This window comes from Phocoena sinus, chromosome 17 (assembly GCF_008692025.1).
Source record: "Phocoena sinus isolate mPhoSin1 chromosome 17, mPhoSin1.pri, whole genome shotgun sequence".
Taxonomy (NCBI): domain Eukaryota; kingdom Metazoa; phylum Chordata; class Mammalia; order Artiodactyla; family Phocoenidae; genus Phocoena; species Phocoena sinus.
In genome coordinates this window covers 71,158,691-71,178,412 of record NC_045779.1, presented here as the reverse complement: position 1 = coordinate 71,178,412, position 19,722 = coordinate 71,158,691, and the positions used below count along the sequence as shown (strand labels likewise).

Sequence of the window (19,722 nt, the reverse complement as noted above, 5' to 3'; positions counted from 1 at the left end):
AGGGTGGCTGCAGTTATCCAGGAGAGACAGAAGTTTGCTTCTTTTTACAGATTGACCCCCGACCTTACCTGTCAGTCATCCTGCATTCCAGCAAGTCAAAAGCCAAAGCCACCTTTCAGAGACTATTCATGTACAAGCTCCTGACCTGAGCTCTGCTTCCGGTATAAGAGAGGCATCACGTGTGGACACTGGGGCTCGTTAGGGAGCACGACTGAGATGGTGTCCCCAGAGGAACGCACTTGACACTGGGCCCTGCTGGCACAGTGACCCGAGCTGGGGATCAGGGTGCGGAGAGGGACTGGGTAGGATCCTTCTTGACATAAACAGGCCACATGTTTACCTTCCAGGGCTTGAAGAGGCTTTTGGCTGGGGCCCACTGCTCCACCCCGTCTCACTGGATTGATTTGAGAGTCTGCTGTTCCAGAGACTTCTATCCTTGCTGTTCTGTCTGAAAGAGGAGGTTTGTTGACCTCATCCCCATAAAATATACTCCTTTTTTTAATCTTTAGCCAGCATCTCTAGATAACTTCCTCCAAAAGAAATTAGGGAACATGGAGGAATAAAAGCCCTTCTGCTTCCCAGGATTTTTTTTCTTTTTTTTTTGAGGGATTGTTAAATAACTTACAAATAGGAGCTTACCAGTGTACTTCTCTTTGGGCAAATCTAATATGCAAAAGTTCAGATTCTGCCTAGGAATTAATCAAGAAGTAATTATATGCTTTGGCTCCCGTTTTACAAAGAGATTCGCTCAGCAATACTTTAAATAATTCAATCCCATCCCCGGCCCCAGATGAGACACTTACAATATTTCCATAACTCCCTAAAGCCCAGCACAGCTGGATGATATATGGTTTGGCAAATCAGGCGAAGCTTTCAGAGGACTTGCTGGATAAACCTGGACATTTTATTCTCTATATGAGATGTAACAACTGTTGCTCAGAAAAGGCTGAACTTTCCTGGTCCAACACATCTACTCTCACCAGGAAGTTAGATGTTTACCAAGAACCAACTGTGTTCATCACTGACCGGTCTGTGCCAGTAATAGTTCTTGTAAGTATAGAGCTGAATTAAATGCATTACATATCACGTGGATGCCCCACTTTCAAGAAACCAGAAGTGGACATTCACTTGCATTATGGTTATGGGTTTGCACAAATTTCAAAGGGAGAACTCCAAACCACATCTTCCTACTCAAACTTTTGACCCTGCATGAGAAGAATGGCAAGTAAATGCACGTTTGTACGCTTAGAGTGAAAATTAAATGTTTAAGGCATATTCATTAGTCATAAGTTCCCACTTCAATTGATTTTTTTGATTAACTAAATGACCATCATATTGGATAACAGGGTTTCTATTCTACATTCAATTAAAAATCTGGTTTTTAGTGAGTTGTGTTATGAGTGTGAGAGAAAAGACCAAGGTGCGTTCTATATAACCTGTCTTAAAAATCTCCAATGACTTTCCATCATACTCAGATAAAATACTGTCTCTTTGCTTGCCACAGCTTACAAACTCTTATGTGAACTGCAAGACCCTGTCTTTTTTCCCCATATCTCCAACTACTCTCCTCCTCTTCAATAAACTCCAGCTCTCTGTCCGTCTTTACCCTCAAACATGTCAATCCCTTTCCCTTTCTCCTTCCTAGGGCAGTTATCTGAATTTACTTTACATATTTATTTGTGTATTGTCTGTTCTTTGCACCCTAGCCCTAGACCCTCATCAGCCCACCCCCCTGACTACAGTGTTAGTCCCAAGTCCCTTCTCTGTCTTACCAGCTGCTCCATCTCTAGGATCTCCATCTCAGAGAATCTGGGGCAGAGAAGACAGTAATTATTTGTCGAATCAGTGTTGAAGAGGATATATAGCACAAGCCCTTATACATCATGAATTTGGCTTCAGTCTCAGAAAATGATTTACTTCCATCTTTACTGGGAAATAATCTTGTTAATCACACAGGATGTAGCCAGGCCAATGGACCCAGTTCAAGAATTCAACCACTTAATAGTTGCTTTGGTTTGCTAATTCCAACTAATTCACCAAGACAGTCAAGTAAAAACATAATATTTGGAATCTGGAATGTTAAAGGCCCCTGGAATGCACAGAAACATCTAGAATGCCAATGCAGTGGTGTACAAAATATCTTGAGCCTGGAATTGATGTCTTTGTTTTTCCAGGGTTGGGACAACTTGTGAAGGAGGAACGTTACTGCCTCTTTAGTCATTCTGATAATTTTTCTTCTCAGAACCTTATTTTTCCTAAAAGGAAAATAACCCAAATATTGACTGACCATCTACAACACGCCAAGCATTTAATGTACATTGATCTGAATCTTCACACTGTGAAGGAGAGGTAACTACACCTATTTTCTAGGTGAGGAAACTAAGGTGAAGGAACTTGCTCAAACGTAGACAGCTAACAAACGGAAGAAATGGGATTAACACCCTAGTTGGTTTAACCTCCAAGGATGTGTTCTTTCACTACACTGAACTGCTTTTCCCAAAAGTAAAGACTGGTCCAACAGCCTACATGGAGCCTGGGTAGGTGTTTAATCCCAAGAGCCCTACCCCACTGCCCATTCAAAGTCAAGTCTCATCTCTCTAAGATGCCTCTGCACTGCTGAGACGTGGCAATGACATCTCAGGACTCTGGGGACGAAGGACTTTGGAATAAGGACCTGAACACAGCACATAATTCAAGCGTGATGGCTCGCACACAGCCCCGAGGTGAATTTCCATGGGAAACGATGAACTGGTACCACCCCCAGGAATCTTAAGATGATGGGTCCCCATCTCCCCTCTGAAGTGGCCACAGCAAATCTTTCAGGAGCTAGTACACAAAAACCACTTCTTCTGTGGTTGCTTTCTTCCTGGATCTTGTTCACTCCAACGTGGGTTCTCCCAGCATAAGACATTAAGCAGTATTGGTAGCACTTACTGAGTGCCAACTTTATGCCAGCTAGCTAGCTAGGCTGTTTGCGTGTTTTGTCTTATTTGATCCCGACACACTCCTATAAGTGTACTATTATTAGCTCCATCTACGGATGAGGAAACCAAAGCTCAGAGAGGTCGTCACTTGCCAGAGGCTCGAAGTGAGAGGCAGAGCCAGGATAAGCCCCCTAAGGACAGGCAACGTCAGAGAATACATCAGTGCTCTCTTCTACACTCGCTGGGGCCTGGCTCCTGGAGGGATGGCCACAGGGTCTTGGAGTCCGTGGCTCGTGAGTGGCAGAGGACACAATGTGGGTCCCTCCTAGGAAGACACTTGGGCGAGAGTGTCCTATGGGAGGAGCTGGTTAGAGAGCAAGACATCAACTGTCATCAACAAGACGGCGATGCCGGGACTGGCAGGGAGGGAAGAGTCCCAGCAGAGCGTGGGAGGTGGCACCTAGACACAGCCGGGCAAGAGAGAGAACAGCCACGGCCTCAGACCTAGGAGTGGACAGCAGGCCAGGGTCCTGCCTGGTGCGACCATGGGAGAGAGCCTGCCCGCCTTCCAGGTGAGCTTTGTAACAGAAGAGCCAGATGCTCCTGTTTGTGGTGCACTGTGGTCTGCCCGAGGGTCCGTGGGACCAGGGACAGTACCTGGCGGTGGGGGGATCTTGTGTTGATTCAGGGATAAGATCTGGGAAAGGGGGTCACACCTTCTCTCCAGGTGGTGTTAGTGACAACTCCCGTTTTAAGGGATGCCAGCAGTGCTTACCAACAGAGGACCATTTGGGGCCCCAAGGGACAGTGGCCTTGTCTGGAGACATTTTCAGTGGTCACAACTGGGAAGGTGCTTCTGGTATTGACTGGGCGGAGGCCAGGGTTGCTGCTAAACAGCACAGGTTGCTCAGGACAGCCCTCCATGGCAAAGAGTTATCCAGCCTGAAACGTCAACAGCGTCCAAGTTGAGAAACCCTGGATTACAATCGTCACTGAAAATCCCTCTTCATGAAACAGCGGGCTATAGATGGGAGCCATGGAGGAGACTGGCTCAAAATCTCCCCAGTGAGCAGAACTGAGCAAAAGAAAATTGCTAAGTTTTGTCCCCGTGTCAATAGTCTTGGTGAGCAAAGCTGCCAGGCATTGTGGTGTGTACAAACACGTACACACATCCACGAACACACCCTAGATGCAGACACTGCACCCTTGAACCCTTCCAGCAGCCCTGTGGGACATGCACTATTACTCTCCCCTTGGATAGATAAAGATGCATGGAGGCTCAGAGAGGTTAAGCAACTTGTCCAAAGTCGCACAGCTAGCAGGTGGACCTAGCCATGGCAGGCACTCAGAGGCTTTGGGTTGAAGTGGGTGCAATTGAAAGGAAACTGGAGAAAGGGCAGGAGGCAGGGTTTGAATCCAGACTGCCGCTTACTGACTCTGTGACTGGGACATAACTCCAGTCTTCTCTGGGCGTTTGTTTCTTTATCTGTAAAATGAGTTGGATGAAATCATCTTACATAGTCTATGATTCTTTGAATCTGGATCTTAAAATTGTACCTTCTTCTCACACTGCAGATTTTCCTGTTTTTGTCTCCTCCCCCATCCATTACACTTATTCTTTCCTCACAAAAGTTGGCCCTCAATTTCAGGGATGCAAATCTCATCTACATAATCCAGGTGAGCATGCAATGCTGTGATCAATTAACAAGAGTCTGCGAGAAAGTGGTAATTTATTGTGTTTTGTTCACTAGCTATGCCAGGAAGGCTAATATATGCTCACAGACAGATGGCTGAAACCATAAGGCACGCGCATATATTTTAAGTCTGTAGATTTCAGCCAGAAATAAACGAGAGTGTGACAGCTCCAGGGCAGAGTGAGAGAGATGTCTTTTCGAGCAGAAAAGATAAACTTGCCAACAATTAAATGGGTTAGTTTCTATGATTCATTCATTGATTCAAGTATCTACTATATAGATGGCACCATATTATGGTCGTGGTGGGGAGAGATGATACATGCCCGGAAAGATATGAAGAACGTGTTCTGATGGACAAGAATAATGAGACACTCTTACCGTTTTCTGTTTGCCGGGTCCTGTTCCATACACAAATCATCACAATAAGCCCCTGAAGTAGGTACGATTATTCTTCTTCCAATTTTCAGTTGAAGAAACTGTCACCAAGGAGGTTAAGTGACTCACCTTAGGTCCCTGAGCTAATAAGCGTCAAGATGGGTTTCTAACGAGGCAGTTGGCCCAGAGTCGCTGCTCTACCCAGGACACTTTCTGCCTTTGTACAGTTGGCAACATCTCTGCCTGTCAAATGTTTCAGTGGTTCTGAGTGTCTCTTTCCTCCCAAACTGATAAAATGTCAGAGTCAGAAGGTGTCTGAGAGGTGACTGAGCCCAGACATTTTTCATATCTCTGTAAACTGAATGACCTTGAAATTTTAATTGAAGCTCAGTTATGAAGTACAGAGAAAGGGGCTGGGAAGCTCGGACCCTCCATCTCGCTCTCCTTCTCCCCCGGGTCCACAGAGCCCAGTGAAGAATCACTACTCCTGACCTGTCCCACCTCCTTACTCCCATTTTGCAGATAGCAAAACCGAGCCCCAAGGAGCCTGTAAACTAGAGTGGAAGAGATCCTTTCCCACCTGTCAACTGAGGTAGTTGGATCAGCTTCTGTCCTTCAGCATGATTTCCTGAGCACCTACTATGCCTCCTCTGTGCCAGGAGGGTCTCTAGGCCCTGAGGTGACCCGGGAGGCACTTTGTGTGGTTCTGACGCATGGGTGTGGCTTCCTTTCAAGGAGGGTTCCGTGGATCCGCGCAGTGGCGTCCTGTCTGTGGGTTCCCAGAGGGGCGTGAGGATGCTTTTCAGCAACAGAGAAACCCAAACTGGCCACAAGAGACTGAGGGTGTGGTTTGGATCCTGTTCAAGGGCTGCTCCTCTGGGAACCACCCTGATCCCAGGTCCAGAACAGCTTGCTTTGCACCCTTGCCCCTCGGGAGCCTCCCCAGCAGGGCTGTCATGTTAGAGAGAAGCGTGGTGCTTTGCGTTGAACTCTGTCTCCCTTAAAAGATATGTCGGAGCCCTGACCTCTAGGACCTCAGAATATGACCTTCTTTGGGAATAGGGTATTTGCAGAGATAACCAAGTTAAAATGAGGTCATTGTGGTGGGTCTTAATCCAGTCTGACTGGTGTCCTTATAAAAAGGAGAAATTTGCACACAGACACACAGTGGAAAGGTGTTGTCTACAAGCCAAGGAATGCCTGAGGCCTCCAGAAGCTGGGGCGTGGGGTGCCTGGAGCAGATCGTCCTCTAGAGCCTCCAGAGGGAGCGCGGCTGTGCCGACACCTCGATTTCAGACTCCCGGCCTCCATAGCGGTGAGATGATACCTGTTGCTCTAAACCCGCCAGGGTATGGTACTCTGTTACAGCAGCCCTAGGAACCAAATACAGGTGGGCTCAAAGCATTACTGATGCTGGTTGGAATCATATGGATCCTTTTGCTACGTTATGTTTTGATTGTTTTTGTCCTCATATAACAGGTGCAGTTCTTAGTTTTTTGCCACTTGGAACTTTTGGAGCTCCAAGCTGTACGCACGCATTGAAGGCTTCTGATGGACTTGCTGCAGGGGTATCGCGGCTTCTGCTACAATCTCTGCCTTCAGAGAAGGGAAGGTGGAGAACCAGATCGAAGAACTCGCGCTCTGGGTGTGAACTCCTGAGAGCCCTGGCATTGGGGAGGTGCTGCCAGAGCACTCCACGAATGCTTCCCACGCCTGGCCTCCCTGGATGTGGCCTGGCCTCCCTGGATGTGGCCTGGCCTCCTGGACGTGGTGGCCATGGGATTATGAGACCGCCTTTCACCTCTGTCCAATCCCTCGGCTCTTCTCGCCGTTCCCTCTCTCCCGAATGCCTTCTCACCAGAGCCCTGGCCTGGCATTTACTTCCCTTCCCACAACCTGGAGGCAGTTGCTTGAATCTAGGAAGTAAATCAAGTTGGAATTATAAACAGTTCTAAGCAGAGAGACCGCGTATTTTAGTGGAAAGAGAATTCTGGGGCTCAGAGAAGCTACGAGTAGGTCACTGCTCTATAACCAACGGCTGCTTGTCCTTGGGGAAATCACGTGGAACTTCTTGAACCTCAGACTCTTTATCTGTAACACAGAGATGCTCTTTCCAACACCGCTGGCCTCACAAAGATGGGTGTTCCGTGAAGTGTTATAAATTGACTAACCCGTTGGGGGAAACCAGGTAACGAGTGCTTGTTTAGGAAAGCTAGAATGTTTGGGGGCCTGTATTAGTTTCTCATAGCTCCTGTAACAAATTACCACAAACTTTCATGACTTTATAGCAACAGAAATTTACTGTCTCACAGTTCTGGAGACCAGGAGTCCAAAACCGGTTTCACTGAGCCAAACTCCAGGTGTGGGCAGGGCCAGGCCCCCTCTGGAGGCTCTAGGGAAGAAGCCACTCCTCTTTCCTCCAGCTCTGGTGGGTGCTAGCATTTCTTGCTTGTGGGTGCATCACTCCAATCTCTGCCTCTGTGGTCACGTTGCCTCCTCTTCTATGTGTAGCAAATCTCTCTCTGCTCTCTCTTATAAGGACACTTGTGAATGCATTTAGGACCCACTGGGATAATTCAGGATAGCTTTCCCACGTCAAGATCCCTAACTTAATCACATCTGCAGGACCCCTTTTCCTTATAAGGGAACATTTACAGATCTCAGGGGTTAGGACCTGGTATCTTCAGGTGACCATTGTTCAACCTACTATAGGGATGTTGCCAATTATAATAAGAAATCGTGTGTGGTTGTAAGACGTCCCTTGATGCTGGTGCAAAGCAACACAGGTTAGAGAGGGATAATTTATAATACAGATATTATTAACACCAACTCGGTGAGAGGAAACCATTAGCCTCATTTTGTAGATGAGGAAACTGAGGATCAGAGAGGCAAAGGAGCCTGCCTAAGGCTGCACAGCTGGCTAGTAGTGGAGCTCATCCTTCAGCTCTAAAGTTCACTTTCGGGACTTCCCTGGTGGCGCTGTGGTTAAGAATCCACCTGCCGATGCAGGAGACACGGGTTCGATCCCTGGTCTGGGAAGATCCCACATGCCGCAGAGCAACTAAGCCCGTGCACCACAGCTACTGAGCCTGCGCTCTAGAGCCCATGAGCCACAACTACTGGGCCCACGTGCTGCAACTACTGAAGCCCGTGCGCTCTAGGGCCTGCGTGCTGCAACTACTGAGCCCGTGTGCTGCAACTACTGAACCCCACAGGCCTAGAGCCCGTGCTCCGCAATAAGAGGAGCCACCACAATGAGAAGCCTGCGCACTGCAACGAAGAGTAGCCCCCGCTCACCGCAACTAGAGAAAGTCCACACGCAGCAACGAAGACCCAACACAGCCCCCCAAAAAAGTTGACTTTCTTACACTCAGTAACAGACCATGGACATGGGCGATGGATGTCCTTGCTCCATGTGTCCTTGCTTCATACTCTCGTATGAGATGAAGCAACACACTCTGGCATCTTGTGACACCTGACCCCCTGACATTCTGTTACCAAAGGAGCTCCAATGTGAAGTGGCTCATCTGATGTAATTTGTGGGAATCACATCAGATTATGTGGGAAGTTACTGGCCCAGCACTGGAGGGATCTGGGGTTCTCCAGCACAGGTGAAGAGCTCAGGACTGTAAGGTCATGAAGAAGTAGAACACGCGGCCTCACAGTCCTCCCTCCAACGCCCTGGAAACCTTGCGCCCCAGCGACGCACGTGGCTTTGCCCTCCCACTGGCCGAGACCAAATATGCCTTATGACACCACTCCTCTCTGTTCCTTTGTTTAGCTGATGGCGCTATGAAAACCGAACCTTTGTTCTTTTCTTCTTTACTTTTCAATCTTTTCTTTGGCTTCCGGGAAACTAGGATCACATCCTGGGCCCACTGGTCGCCGCTTCCTTTATCACTGGTTTTCTTTTGCTTGTATCTCTTATTTTTCTTTTCCATTTTGATAATTTTATTGCACTTGAGACTTTTATTACAAGATACATTGAACTTATTCTGGAAGTTAGACGGGTATATAAATTAGGGGTAAATAAAACTCCTTTTGTTGCAAAAGAAATCTTTTTATACTTTGGAAGGTCATCTTCTTAAATTAAGCTGAGTGTTCAGTTTTTAGAGACATAAACAGGTAGGATTAATAAAGATGGCTCCTCCCCCCAAGCCAGGTCAGTCAACGAATGTCTGATGTTGCAATTCCAAACTTCTTCTTATATCTTTTCTTTTACTTGCTCTTCCTACAAGGCTGTGAGATAAAGTGGTGATTACTATTCCACCCATTTTTCAGATGATAAAACTGAGACTCAGAAAAGTTAAGTGACGCGTCCCATGTCATTGAACCAGGACTTGTATGATGGTCCTGCCTTCTTTTCTCTGCCGCCCTGTGGATCACAGAAGTGACAGGGACCCTCCGCCAGATTCTCTTTGTGTGCCAACACCCGCTGTGGCCACGCAGCCACCTTACCTGCTGTGGCCGTAGCTTTCAGGAGCGTGATACATGAAGACGTTTCCTTGGGCTCTCCTTGCCCAGTGTCTGGCCATGTCGATCACAGGACAGATGATAAAGTAGTCCCTGGTGAGAGGAGGACAGAGGATGGGGTCTAGCTATGCACAGCTCTATGGACAACAGTGCCGGGTAAAGGCTTCTCCCAGGCAAGGGACCTGGGCCACCAGCCAGCCCCTCTGCATAGGCCTGCAGAGAACACCCCCCGCCCCTCCTCACACCCTCCAGCTTTCCTCTCGCCCCTGCTGGCCCCCCTGCTGGCGCATGGTCCAGCCTGCTTCATGGAGGGCCACGATCACACACTATGTCCATACGATGCGTCGCAGGGTCAAGAGTCCCATGGGACAAACATCTTCCCAGGACATCAATTTTACTCAAAGACTTGGGAGCAAAACATTTTATGTTAAAATAAATATAATATACTATGAAGCTGAACATAAAATAATTGTGCATTCTGAAGGAAGATGGAGACCTCAGGGACGTTTCAGGTTATGACACCTTTAGACCAGTGGCTCTCAGCTGGGATGCCTCCACGCTCCAGAAGACGTTTGGCAATGTCTGGGGGACACTTTTGGTTGTCACAGCTGGGAGTGGAAGGTTCCACCCTGGCAGCGCTGTGGATGGACCTTGCCGAGGAGACTGGGGGCAGGGAGGCCCATGGAGGCTGCTGCCTCAGTCTGGCCAGGAGAGAATGAGGACCTGGCCTAAGGGAGGAACGGAGTCCACCTCCTCAGTGAAGCCTTTTTTGGTTACCTGCCCTCCTTCAGGCCTCTGCTCTTGCCCCTGTTCACAGACTGTCCTCAAACACAGTTACAGGCAAAGCTGGGGCAAGAATGAACATAGGTTTCTGAACTCTAGCCCTGAGCTCTTTCTAGAACATTGATCTAAGCCAGTCCCGACTTGGCTGTGAGCCTCTCAGGGTCCAGGATTTGGACATCTGTGAGTTCTTCAGGTCCAGTCTGGGGCTGGGCCTCCAGGAATAGGTGTTGGCTATTTTGTTCAAAGCTGAGCTCTCTACTAGAAGGAAAATTAGAGCCTTCCTGTCCCCAAGATGCCAGGGGGTGGCACAAAGCTTTATTCTGAGCTAGTGAGCCTCCGATTGGAAACCACAGGCCCCTGGGAGGAATGACCAAGCAGGACAGTGGGCCTCAACATCCGAGTCAAGCTCAGCAGGGCCTCTGAGCCTCGACAGTGGCTCTGTCCCCGGCGACAGTGAGCAAGGGCCAGTGTGGACCTCCCTCCCCGAGGACAGGAAAGAAGTTACAGGATGCGGAAACCACCTGACCACGCTCTCCCGGCTTGGAGGGGGGCCTGTCAGGGAAACAGAACATGTCAAGCGGCCCGTGAGGAACTCAAAGGTGACACGAGAGCTGGAGTCCCCACTGCGGTCTCATCCCAGGGGGCTCTGCAGGCAGAGAGAACTGGAATCCTGGCTATCTCTTGACGGTGCTGAGAGGGACATTCTGGGGACGGCAGAGCCTGTGATGGGTGCAGGCACCCACTAACCCCTCTTGGGTTGGGGGACCTGGGCGGACTTTCCCAGGGAAGGAAGCTCGAAGCAGTGGACTTGAGCAACAAGACACATAAGCAGTGAGTGCAGAAACAGCACTCCCCACCCCCGGGAAGGGGATGTACGGCGTCAGGAGCCCCGGGTCTTCTGTTCTGGGTGTGACATCAGGCACAAGCCTTCCCCTGTCTAGGCCTCCATTTCCTGTGGAAGGTGAACTCTGGCCGCCCAGCAGAGTCACCTGGGGGAGGCTTGAAAACTACCGATGCTTACGAGGCCTGGGCTCTAGCCACCCTTGGAGCTCTCCTCGCGCTGTTCTCAAGGGCAGCAGGGGTCCAGGTACTGGGCTGGAGGTGGGGCCCTCTCTGCTGGACTGCCCCCCGCCCGCTCTCCATCTACACAAGCTGAGCGCAGCTTCTCGGTTCGGGGCATATGCAAGCAGGCACCCTCTGACGGCGCGCGCGCACCACGGAGGGGAGGGGTGGGTCACCCCTCGTGTCGCCCACTGGCGGGCAGGCAGCCCGCGCTGTGGACTGAACGACCGACACAGATGAAGCAGCGGCACCAGGCCCCGGTCCTCCCGGGGGATCTGAGCATCCCCACGGCCTCGGGGAGGCGGAGGCATGACGGTGCGCCCAGGCGGCTCACCTCGCGGCCGCCTCTAGGGCGCGGGAGAAGGCGGCGTAGTCATCCGCGTGGTGCTCCAGGGAGTAGTACCATGTCGCCGCAGCCTGCACGCGCTCGTCCGCCGCCTCGCCGCCCAGAGAATTCTGCAGCGCCTGGTAAAAGGCTGTTTTGCTACTGGTCCGGCCTTGACTTTCCTCAAATTGCTTAAAAGAAAATATACGGAAAATCCCCAGTCAGATTCTGAAAGGCCCGACTGAGCATAGCTCAAGCCCTTGGTCTAGAATTTTCTCTCTCAGAGGCAGTGGAAGCCGGCGAGAAGTGCGTGGGAGCTGGAGCCGGACTGCCTGGTGGAAATCCCAGCTCTGCCCTTTTCCAGCTGTGTGGCCTTAAACAAGCACCTGTACCCCTCTGTGCCTGCCTGAAGGTGGACACAGTGGAGCCCCCAAGCAGGGTGGCGGTGAGGGTTAAAAGGGTTCAAACACGTGAAGCCCTGAAAATGGCGCCTGGTGCCTAGTAAGTGCTCACTGAACACAAGCCTTTGTTGCAGGCTGATCACAGGTCTCACGTGGCTCGTGCACTTGGCTCTCAGCCAGCTTGTCACCTGGTTTTGTTAGGAGAGCCAACTTCAGTCAGCATTCACTGACTCAAGCATTCAACGTAGGGACACTGCCTGTACCCTTTTCTACTGATAGACACACTCTTGGTCCAGGGCCAGCGGCTTGCTAGGCCTGGGAAACAGCCCTGAACACGCTAATCAAGCTCCCTGCTCTCAAGGGCCTTGCATTCTAGTGGGTGGAGACGGAATATAAGCCAAGAGTTGTGCAGTTCATCCGGGACAGGTGCTATGAAGAGAAACGGAGCAGGGTGAAGGGATGGGGCAGGGCTGTTTTATATAGGATGGGCAGGGAAGGCAGGGAGCTCTGTGGGATGTGTGTCCAGATGGAGATAATTCTTTCTCCCTCCCTCCCTCCCTCCTTTCTTTCCTTCCTTCTTTCCTCCTTTTTCTTTCTTCCTCAGTCTCTTTTTTCTCTCTTCTTTTTTAAGATTTATTTTTAAATCGAGGTAACATTGGCTGATGACATTATATAAGTTTGATGTGTCCAACATTCCATTCCTACTTCTGTGTACCCTACAGCACACTCACCACCAAAGGTTCAGTTTCCGTCTGGTCACACACACTTGAGTCAGTAAATGAAACTGAAGTTAATCCCTTTTACCCATTTTGCCCTTGCCCCAACCCTCCTGCCCTGGTCACCACTACTCTGTAGCTACGTGTTTATTTTTGCTTGGTTTGGTTTGTTCATTTGTTTGTTTCCCATATGAGTGAAATCATATGGTATTTGTCTTCCTCCTCCCCCTTCCTTCCTTTCTTATCCTGTCTGCCTGGGAGAGTCTGGGGAGGCCATGTCATCCCCTCAGGACTCAGTTCCCTCATTTCTGAAGACGAGGGGTGGGGAGGGAGTATCAGTGACGCAGCTCTGGTGTCGGAGATCCAGACCCCTCGGCCCTTGTACGGTCCTAGGATGTGTGTTTACATATTTCTAGGCTCTTATTTCAACACTGACATGTGCTTATCGGGATATCCTGACATGTTTAAATTGTTTTTCTAAACATTACCAAGTACACAGGAACTGTGATTAGAATTCAAGGAGTGGGTATGATCAGTAAGTGACCCCTTCCGTCCGAGACACTCTTTCAGCACATCCTGGGGTTCTGGGTTGGACTGCCTTCAGCCTGGCTCACCAAGAGGCTGGACCAGTGGCTGGAATCACTGATCAGAGGCACGTCTGCTGGTGGCCACACACCAGCTTCAGGAGGGATGAGGAAAGGAGACAGGGAGAGGTGTGCAAAAAGGGCTTCATTTGAATTCTATCTATATTCTATCTATCTATCGTCGTTATCTATCTATAACGGGTTATTTCTTGGAAAAAGATCTGAAACAAATGTGGCAAAATATTAATATCTGTTAAATCTGAATAGTGATGTTTCTTATATCAGTGTTTTTTTATATCAAATATTTCTGACCATGATCTATAATAAAAAAGACATTTTATACATGCAGAATTCACACACACACACTCACCGTCAATGCCTGTAGTAACGTTCACGAATAACATTCATACTCATTGCTGTTAACACACAAGATAAATCTGAGAGTTTCCATTCTATTCTAGTCTAGCCTAATCTAGTCTATTCAAAAATGCCTGCCTCAAATCTACTTAATTGACTTCACAGCCTACTAATAGTTTAGGGGGAAACCTGCATTATGTTATTCCCTGTTATTTTCTGAGTTTTTGGAATATTTTATCACAAAAATTATATTAGTCACCATTCGCATAACTCCAATTATTGCCAAACATTTAGCATGTGTATTTCACTGAGGTATCAAAAGCACCATATGAGTTGGGCAGTTGCATAGAATCATTGCCAAATTCCAGTGAAACCCGCATCTAAGGGGCTTAGCACAGCTCTGGGCACACATGGTCAGTAGCAGAGAGCGATTACTCTTGCCCTGTCCCAGGCACAGGCAGGGGCCCCTGGGGTGCTTCAAGATGCTGCGCTGAATCCCCAGGTGCTGTTATTGTCAGTTTAACGCCTAGTGTTCCAGAACTACGAAGCAGCAGAGGGGCACGCAGGGCTCTAGCGGGTGCCCAGGAAATAAGTGTTGGACAAATGAATGGAAGAGACACTGACCTTCACAGAGATAACACAGGTGAGGCTGCAAGTCCAAAGTAAAACCTCCTAGATTCAAATCCCAGAGCTGGAAAGACCTGGGCTTGGATGCCAGCTTTGCTACGTATTAGTTATGTGACCTTGGGCAACTTACTGAATCCCTCTCTGCCTTTGTTTTCTCCTCTGTACAATGGGCACAATAATATCACCCTCTTCATAAAACTGCCCTGAGGTTAAATGAGATGACACCTACACACTCTTAGCATGATGTCGGCGGCTAGGTGTCTGCGGCTCGGCTGGCCCAGGGGAGCCCATGCTTTAGAGCCAGGCCTGATCCAGGCTGGTCCTGCTGGCTGTGGGTCCAGATCCTTGGGAACTCCTCTTCCGGATCACTGCTAGAAAACGACTGACCTCACCCAAAGGACAGAGCCTCCTTCACGGGTGCTGCGGAAACTCTTTCCATAACATGCACCTTTTAGGAGCAGCAGGGCACCAAGCCCTGGGCCTTGCTAGAAGTACCTCCAACAATCTGAACAATTCCATGGCTAGAATGCTAAAGGGAGGGGCCCAGGTTCTGCTTCCACAAGATTGCGATTCGTTTCCCATTCTGAGGGGATCTGAGCCCCTGAGACAAGCTGGGCCGTGGCTGCATCCACAGTCAGTATTTTGAAGAGACGGCTGGAGTGCGGATCTGAGCCCCCGGGGGGCGCGTGGGGATGCGAAGGGGCCCGTTTGCAGGAAGACCCGGGTCTCTTCCTTCTTGGCGAGGACAGAAGCACAGATGCTGTTGCTGGTTTAATTAGAGAGGCAGCGGGAGGGATGTGGCTACCACGTGACTGCCAAGCCAGGGCCGAAGCCACAAGCTGTAATGACAGGCAAGACGTGCCTCAGAGGCGGGTTTGCTGGGCCTGGTCTCATTAAGGGCCACCAAGAATTGGCACAGGTGCGGTGCGCAGTTTTAAAGGACCGCCCTTAACACCTCCCGTAGAAAAGTTAGAGCCCTGGGAAACATTTAGCGACTGTGGAGGGTTCCACAGTCACCTTGGACGCCTGTGACCTAGGGGACTGAGCGTGGGGTTCGGACCTGGCTCCGCAGGCAACCTCAGAAGACTCATTGCTGGTCAGTGAGTTCGTTCACTGAATACCCCTCTCTGTGCCTGGGGCTGATGTTAGAATCAAAAGAAAATTAATTATTATCAAATGGGTGACAGTAGATATTACTTCTCTCTCCCCTCTGGTTAGTAAATTATTAAAAGTAGGTGTCCTTGTGATCACCCCAAGTTTGAGGAACAGGATGACAGCCACGTTGCTGCAGGGTCTTTATCTTCAAGTCACTGTTCAGTCAACAAACTTCTGTCAAGCGCCTGCATGTGCCAGGAGCAGCTCCAGGCATCTGGGGTACATCGGGGAACCGTACAGCCCATGTTCTTGGCCCTTTGGGGGCTTTTAGTCGAGTTCGGGGGAGGGATGGCACAGGACAAATCTTTGTAACAGAGGAGGTTCGGTGGTGATCACTATGGCACAAGTGAACAAGCAGGGTTGGGGAGAGCACAGGGTGCTGGCTGGTGAGGGTTGAAATTGTAAATGGGCTCATGAGATGGGCCTCGGACCTTGTGGAGGACAGCAGAGCTGAGACTGGAGGGAAGCGGGTGTTGGGTGTGGGCTCTGCAGGGCCCCAGGAGGGAGCCCGGGAGCTGCTGCTTCTTACTGCCTCTCTTCTGCCATGTGGGTCCCACGAGGCTGCTCAGAACCCCAAGGTGATCCTCAGAGCTCTCCATACACCCACACCATCCTCTACTCTCAGGGACTCTTTCCGAATCCCCTCCCTCTTCTTGGACCAAGGGACACTCCTTCCCTCTGAGGCTGATGCCTCACTGCCCGGCGCTCTAGGGACACTCCCCTCTGCTTGTTCAGCGACATCACTGGGTAAATCTCCCCGCTCTTAGAACATGCGATGTGCAACTCTCCGTGACTCCTACCGCCACCCCGAGCGAAATGCCAGCCAAGGTGTCTGTCTGCCCACCTCGGCGTTCCCAGCACAGGGAGTTCACCCCTCACCCCACAGCTACCTGGCCCCTCGACTCCCCCACCTCCATGCTTGCCAAGGTCGCTGATGGTCAGCGCCAATGCCGGCGCAGCTCACCATCCCAGCCTGGGGCTCTTTCTTGCCTGGACTTGGTGACCCTCCCCATCTCCTTTTCCATAAAATTCTCCATCTCGGGCTCATTTCTGAACCTCCCCGCCACCTGGCTGTCTTGCCCACTTTAAATGCTGATGTCGCCACCCCCCCCAGTTGCCACCCCTGCCCTTTCGCATCCCCTTCTGTCCACACATGCTCATGAGGTGGTACCATTTCCTCCCTTTGTTTCGACAGTGATCTTTAAGTTGACGATTCCTAAATCTCTCTCCAGCCTATGGGTGCTTCCTCACCTCCAGAACCTTCTTCCCCTCCTATTTTCCCAAGCTCAGTGATGAAGACCAGTACCCAGTGACCTGATTAGAAAAGAGATGTTTCCAGACTCCTCCCACTTCCTCATCTTCCCCAGTGCTCTGCTGTACCACGGTCCTGTTGAGTTTCCTCCTGAGGACATCTCAACACACTCCTCCTGTCCACTCCTACTGCCCCATCGGGGCTCCTTCCCTCCTCCTCTCCTTCCCACCCTGGGACAGAAGCACTGACAATGTTCTCTGGGGAGTGGGGACCGCAGGAGGAGTGCTTTGTACATGGAAGATAGTTAATTAACTTTCGTACATTGATTACTCTTGACGTTATGCAAAATGGCTATGACTTCGTAAGTTTGAGAAGAGAGAGACCTGGGGCAGCATCTCCAAAGGCAATTGGGTGAACTCTGAAAGGATGAATGAATGAACAAATGCCCCCAGAATTCTCTAGAGCTCTGAGGTAGGTGGAGACACAAATACTCTTTCATTTAATGGGCATAAATGAAAGACATACTGTTGGCCAGCAACTGAGGATTTGAAATGAACATGACACAGATCTTGCCATGGGACAGCCTGGTAAGGTCGCAGAGGTAATGTGGCAATGAACGAAGTGGTCATGAAACCTGGCTGAGGGTTGGTGTCCAGTGGAGATGGAGGTAAAGTGGAAAGAGGGTGAGTTTGGGAAGCACATGACCACTTCCTTACTCTCCCCTCAGCCTACTCTGATCAGTCAGGCCTTCCACTAACCCCACTGAAATGGCCCTTACCAAGGGCGCCCAGGACCTACATTCTGTCAGGTCCAGGGGTCAGATCTCTGCACTCAACTCACACCACTTCCAATGACATTGTACACTTGACCTCGGCTTCCTTTCAGAAAAACGTTCTTTTCTTGGCTTTCTGTAACATCATAGTTTCCTGGTTTTCCTCCAAGTCGATATCTATAGCTCTGAACTCTCTCTTGAACTCCCAACTCATCTACTCAGCTGCCAATCTAAGATATATCCCAAATCTGGGCAATTCTCACCATTACCACGTCTTTAACCTTCATTTAACATGGCAGCTTGCTCCCTGGACCTTGCAATGGACCTCAGTCTGGTCTCTACTTCCTTTGTTACCCTTCCATAGTCAATTTTCCATAGAGCTGCCAGAATGCTCTTTAAAAAGATGAATCAGCATAGTTGATTTACAATGTTGTATCTGTATGGTAAAACTATTTTAAAAAATAATAATAAAGTGAATTTTCCTGATTACTAAAGAAAAAAGAAAAAAAAAGATGAATCAGATCATTTTCTAACTTAAAACTTTCTGATAACTGCCCCCTGCAAGTAGAATAAGTCACTTTTCTGATGACCTAACAGGTCCCTGCAACACATCTGCCTTCCTCTCCTACTGCTTCCTCCATCATCCACTGGGTTTCCCAGCACCTGGCCTTCTGTGTCCCCCAAACCAGCTCTGCCTCAGCCCTTTGCACTGGCCCCTCGCCTCACTCGCCCCACAGCTGGTCCTTCTCATCACTGAGAACCAGAAACCACCTCCCTGAACTCTGTACAAAAGTGCTTTCCCCCGTTGCATCACTTCCTCTCCCGTTACACTTTCCTTCAGAGCACTCTTCAAGATCTGAAACTCTTACTTTCTCTGCTTACGCATCCCTGTCTGTGTCCTCTCCCGAGAAGAGAAACTCCGTGAGCCAGGAGCCTTATCTGTTCAGGTTACAACTTTCCCCCCCAGCCTGGAGGAGAGCCCTCAATGAGTATGTGTTGGCTGCATGCACGAATCAGCTCGGGACCGTTCCCGCCCCGACCACCGGGTGTGGATGTGACGGGACAATGGGTCAATCTCTCCACCATCCAGCAGGTCCGGTGTCCAGACCCCACCATCATTGCAGGGGCACACGATAAAATGTTCCTTTTAATTTAAAATCAGAAGAAAAAATAAATATGATAATAATGGATATATAAGAATGAATCCAGTCTAATTCATCTTTTACCTGCACAGTCAGAAAATACTTTTACTCTTCTGGGGGGACAAGTCAACCCCGCCAATCCCTGGCTTCCTCTGCACTCAGAATGATAACCCCAAGCATCAGGGCCGGGGACACTTAGACAAGGTGCCGTGTGTGCGTGACCACTCTGAGGGCCAGGTGGCTACAGCGCTGGCGTGGAGGGGTCCCAGCGTGGTGCCCAGGGCTTGGGTACTGTCTCCTTCACCTAGAAGTCCTCTCATAACTGCAGGGCTGGTCACCCTGTGCCCATTCAAAGCCTAAAGAGAAGGCAGCTCCAACTGGTTAGGAAACCTGCCGGAATTGCATGGCTAAAGCAAGGAATTGTGACCCATTTTTCTGATTCCAGGTCCTGGGCTCTCCAGAGAGCCTCACGAGGCCCGGGGTTGGGATCCTCGAACCACCCGACCCCAAAGGGCTGCGGAATTCGGTGCAGCAGCCCCTCTCCGCAGGAAATCCATGTACTTCCCTGGGACTCCTGTACCGTCCTCTGCTATAATCTGTCACCAACGGCTTGATTTTCCCAGGCTGGAGCTCGTGCCAGCGCCTGGGGCTGCCAGGTGCCACTTTCCAACTCTCAGGCGGGCTGCCCTCCCCCTCCCTACTCTCCGCAGGGCCCCCATCCCACCTGCTCCTGGATGAGGCCAACTCCCGGCCAAGCTCAGGGGCACCTCAGCGGCAGCGATTCTGATTTTTCTCGCCTTCCTTGGAGATGGCTGTGCTTTGGAGGAGAAGGCAGAGCATCGCCTCTTGGAACAAATCTGCTTTTGATCATGCAAATTAATGCCCGGTTAATGTAGGCAGACTGTCAGTTTCACCAGTTAGGGGGAGAGAGAGAGAGAGAGGGAGGGAGGGAGAGAGAAGAGAGGGAAAAATCCCCACCATGGCAACTGATGAAGAATTTCAACAGAAAGCTGCTACTTCAGAAAATAAGATCGTTCTCTGCGAACAGAGCCTTTCCAGGCATCTCAGGCAGCGCTGATG

At 50.0% G+C, this 19,722-nt stretch overlaps 1 protein-coding gene across 2 annotated transcripts in view; it reads right to left on the bottom strand.

The window, feature by feature from the left end:
• The window catches only part of TG (thyroglobulin), a 244,126-nt gene that overhangs the window by 8,887 nt on the left and 215,517 nt on the right, over positions 1-19,722 (bottom strand). For both annotated transcript variants that reach the window (XM_032609643.1, XM_032609642.1), the window contains 2 exons: positions 11,646-11,827; positions 9,452-9,559 (listed from right to left, as the gene is read on the bottom strand). In XM_032609643.1, coding sequence (XP_032465534.1) covers positions 9,452-9,559; positions 11,646-11,827 — 290 coding nt within the window. The remainder of the gene's footprint in view (positions 1-9,451; positions 9,560-11,645; positions 11,828-19,722) is intronic.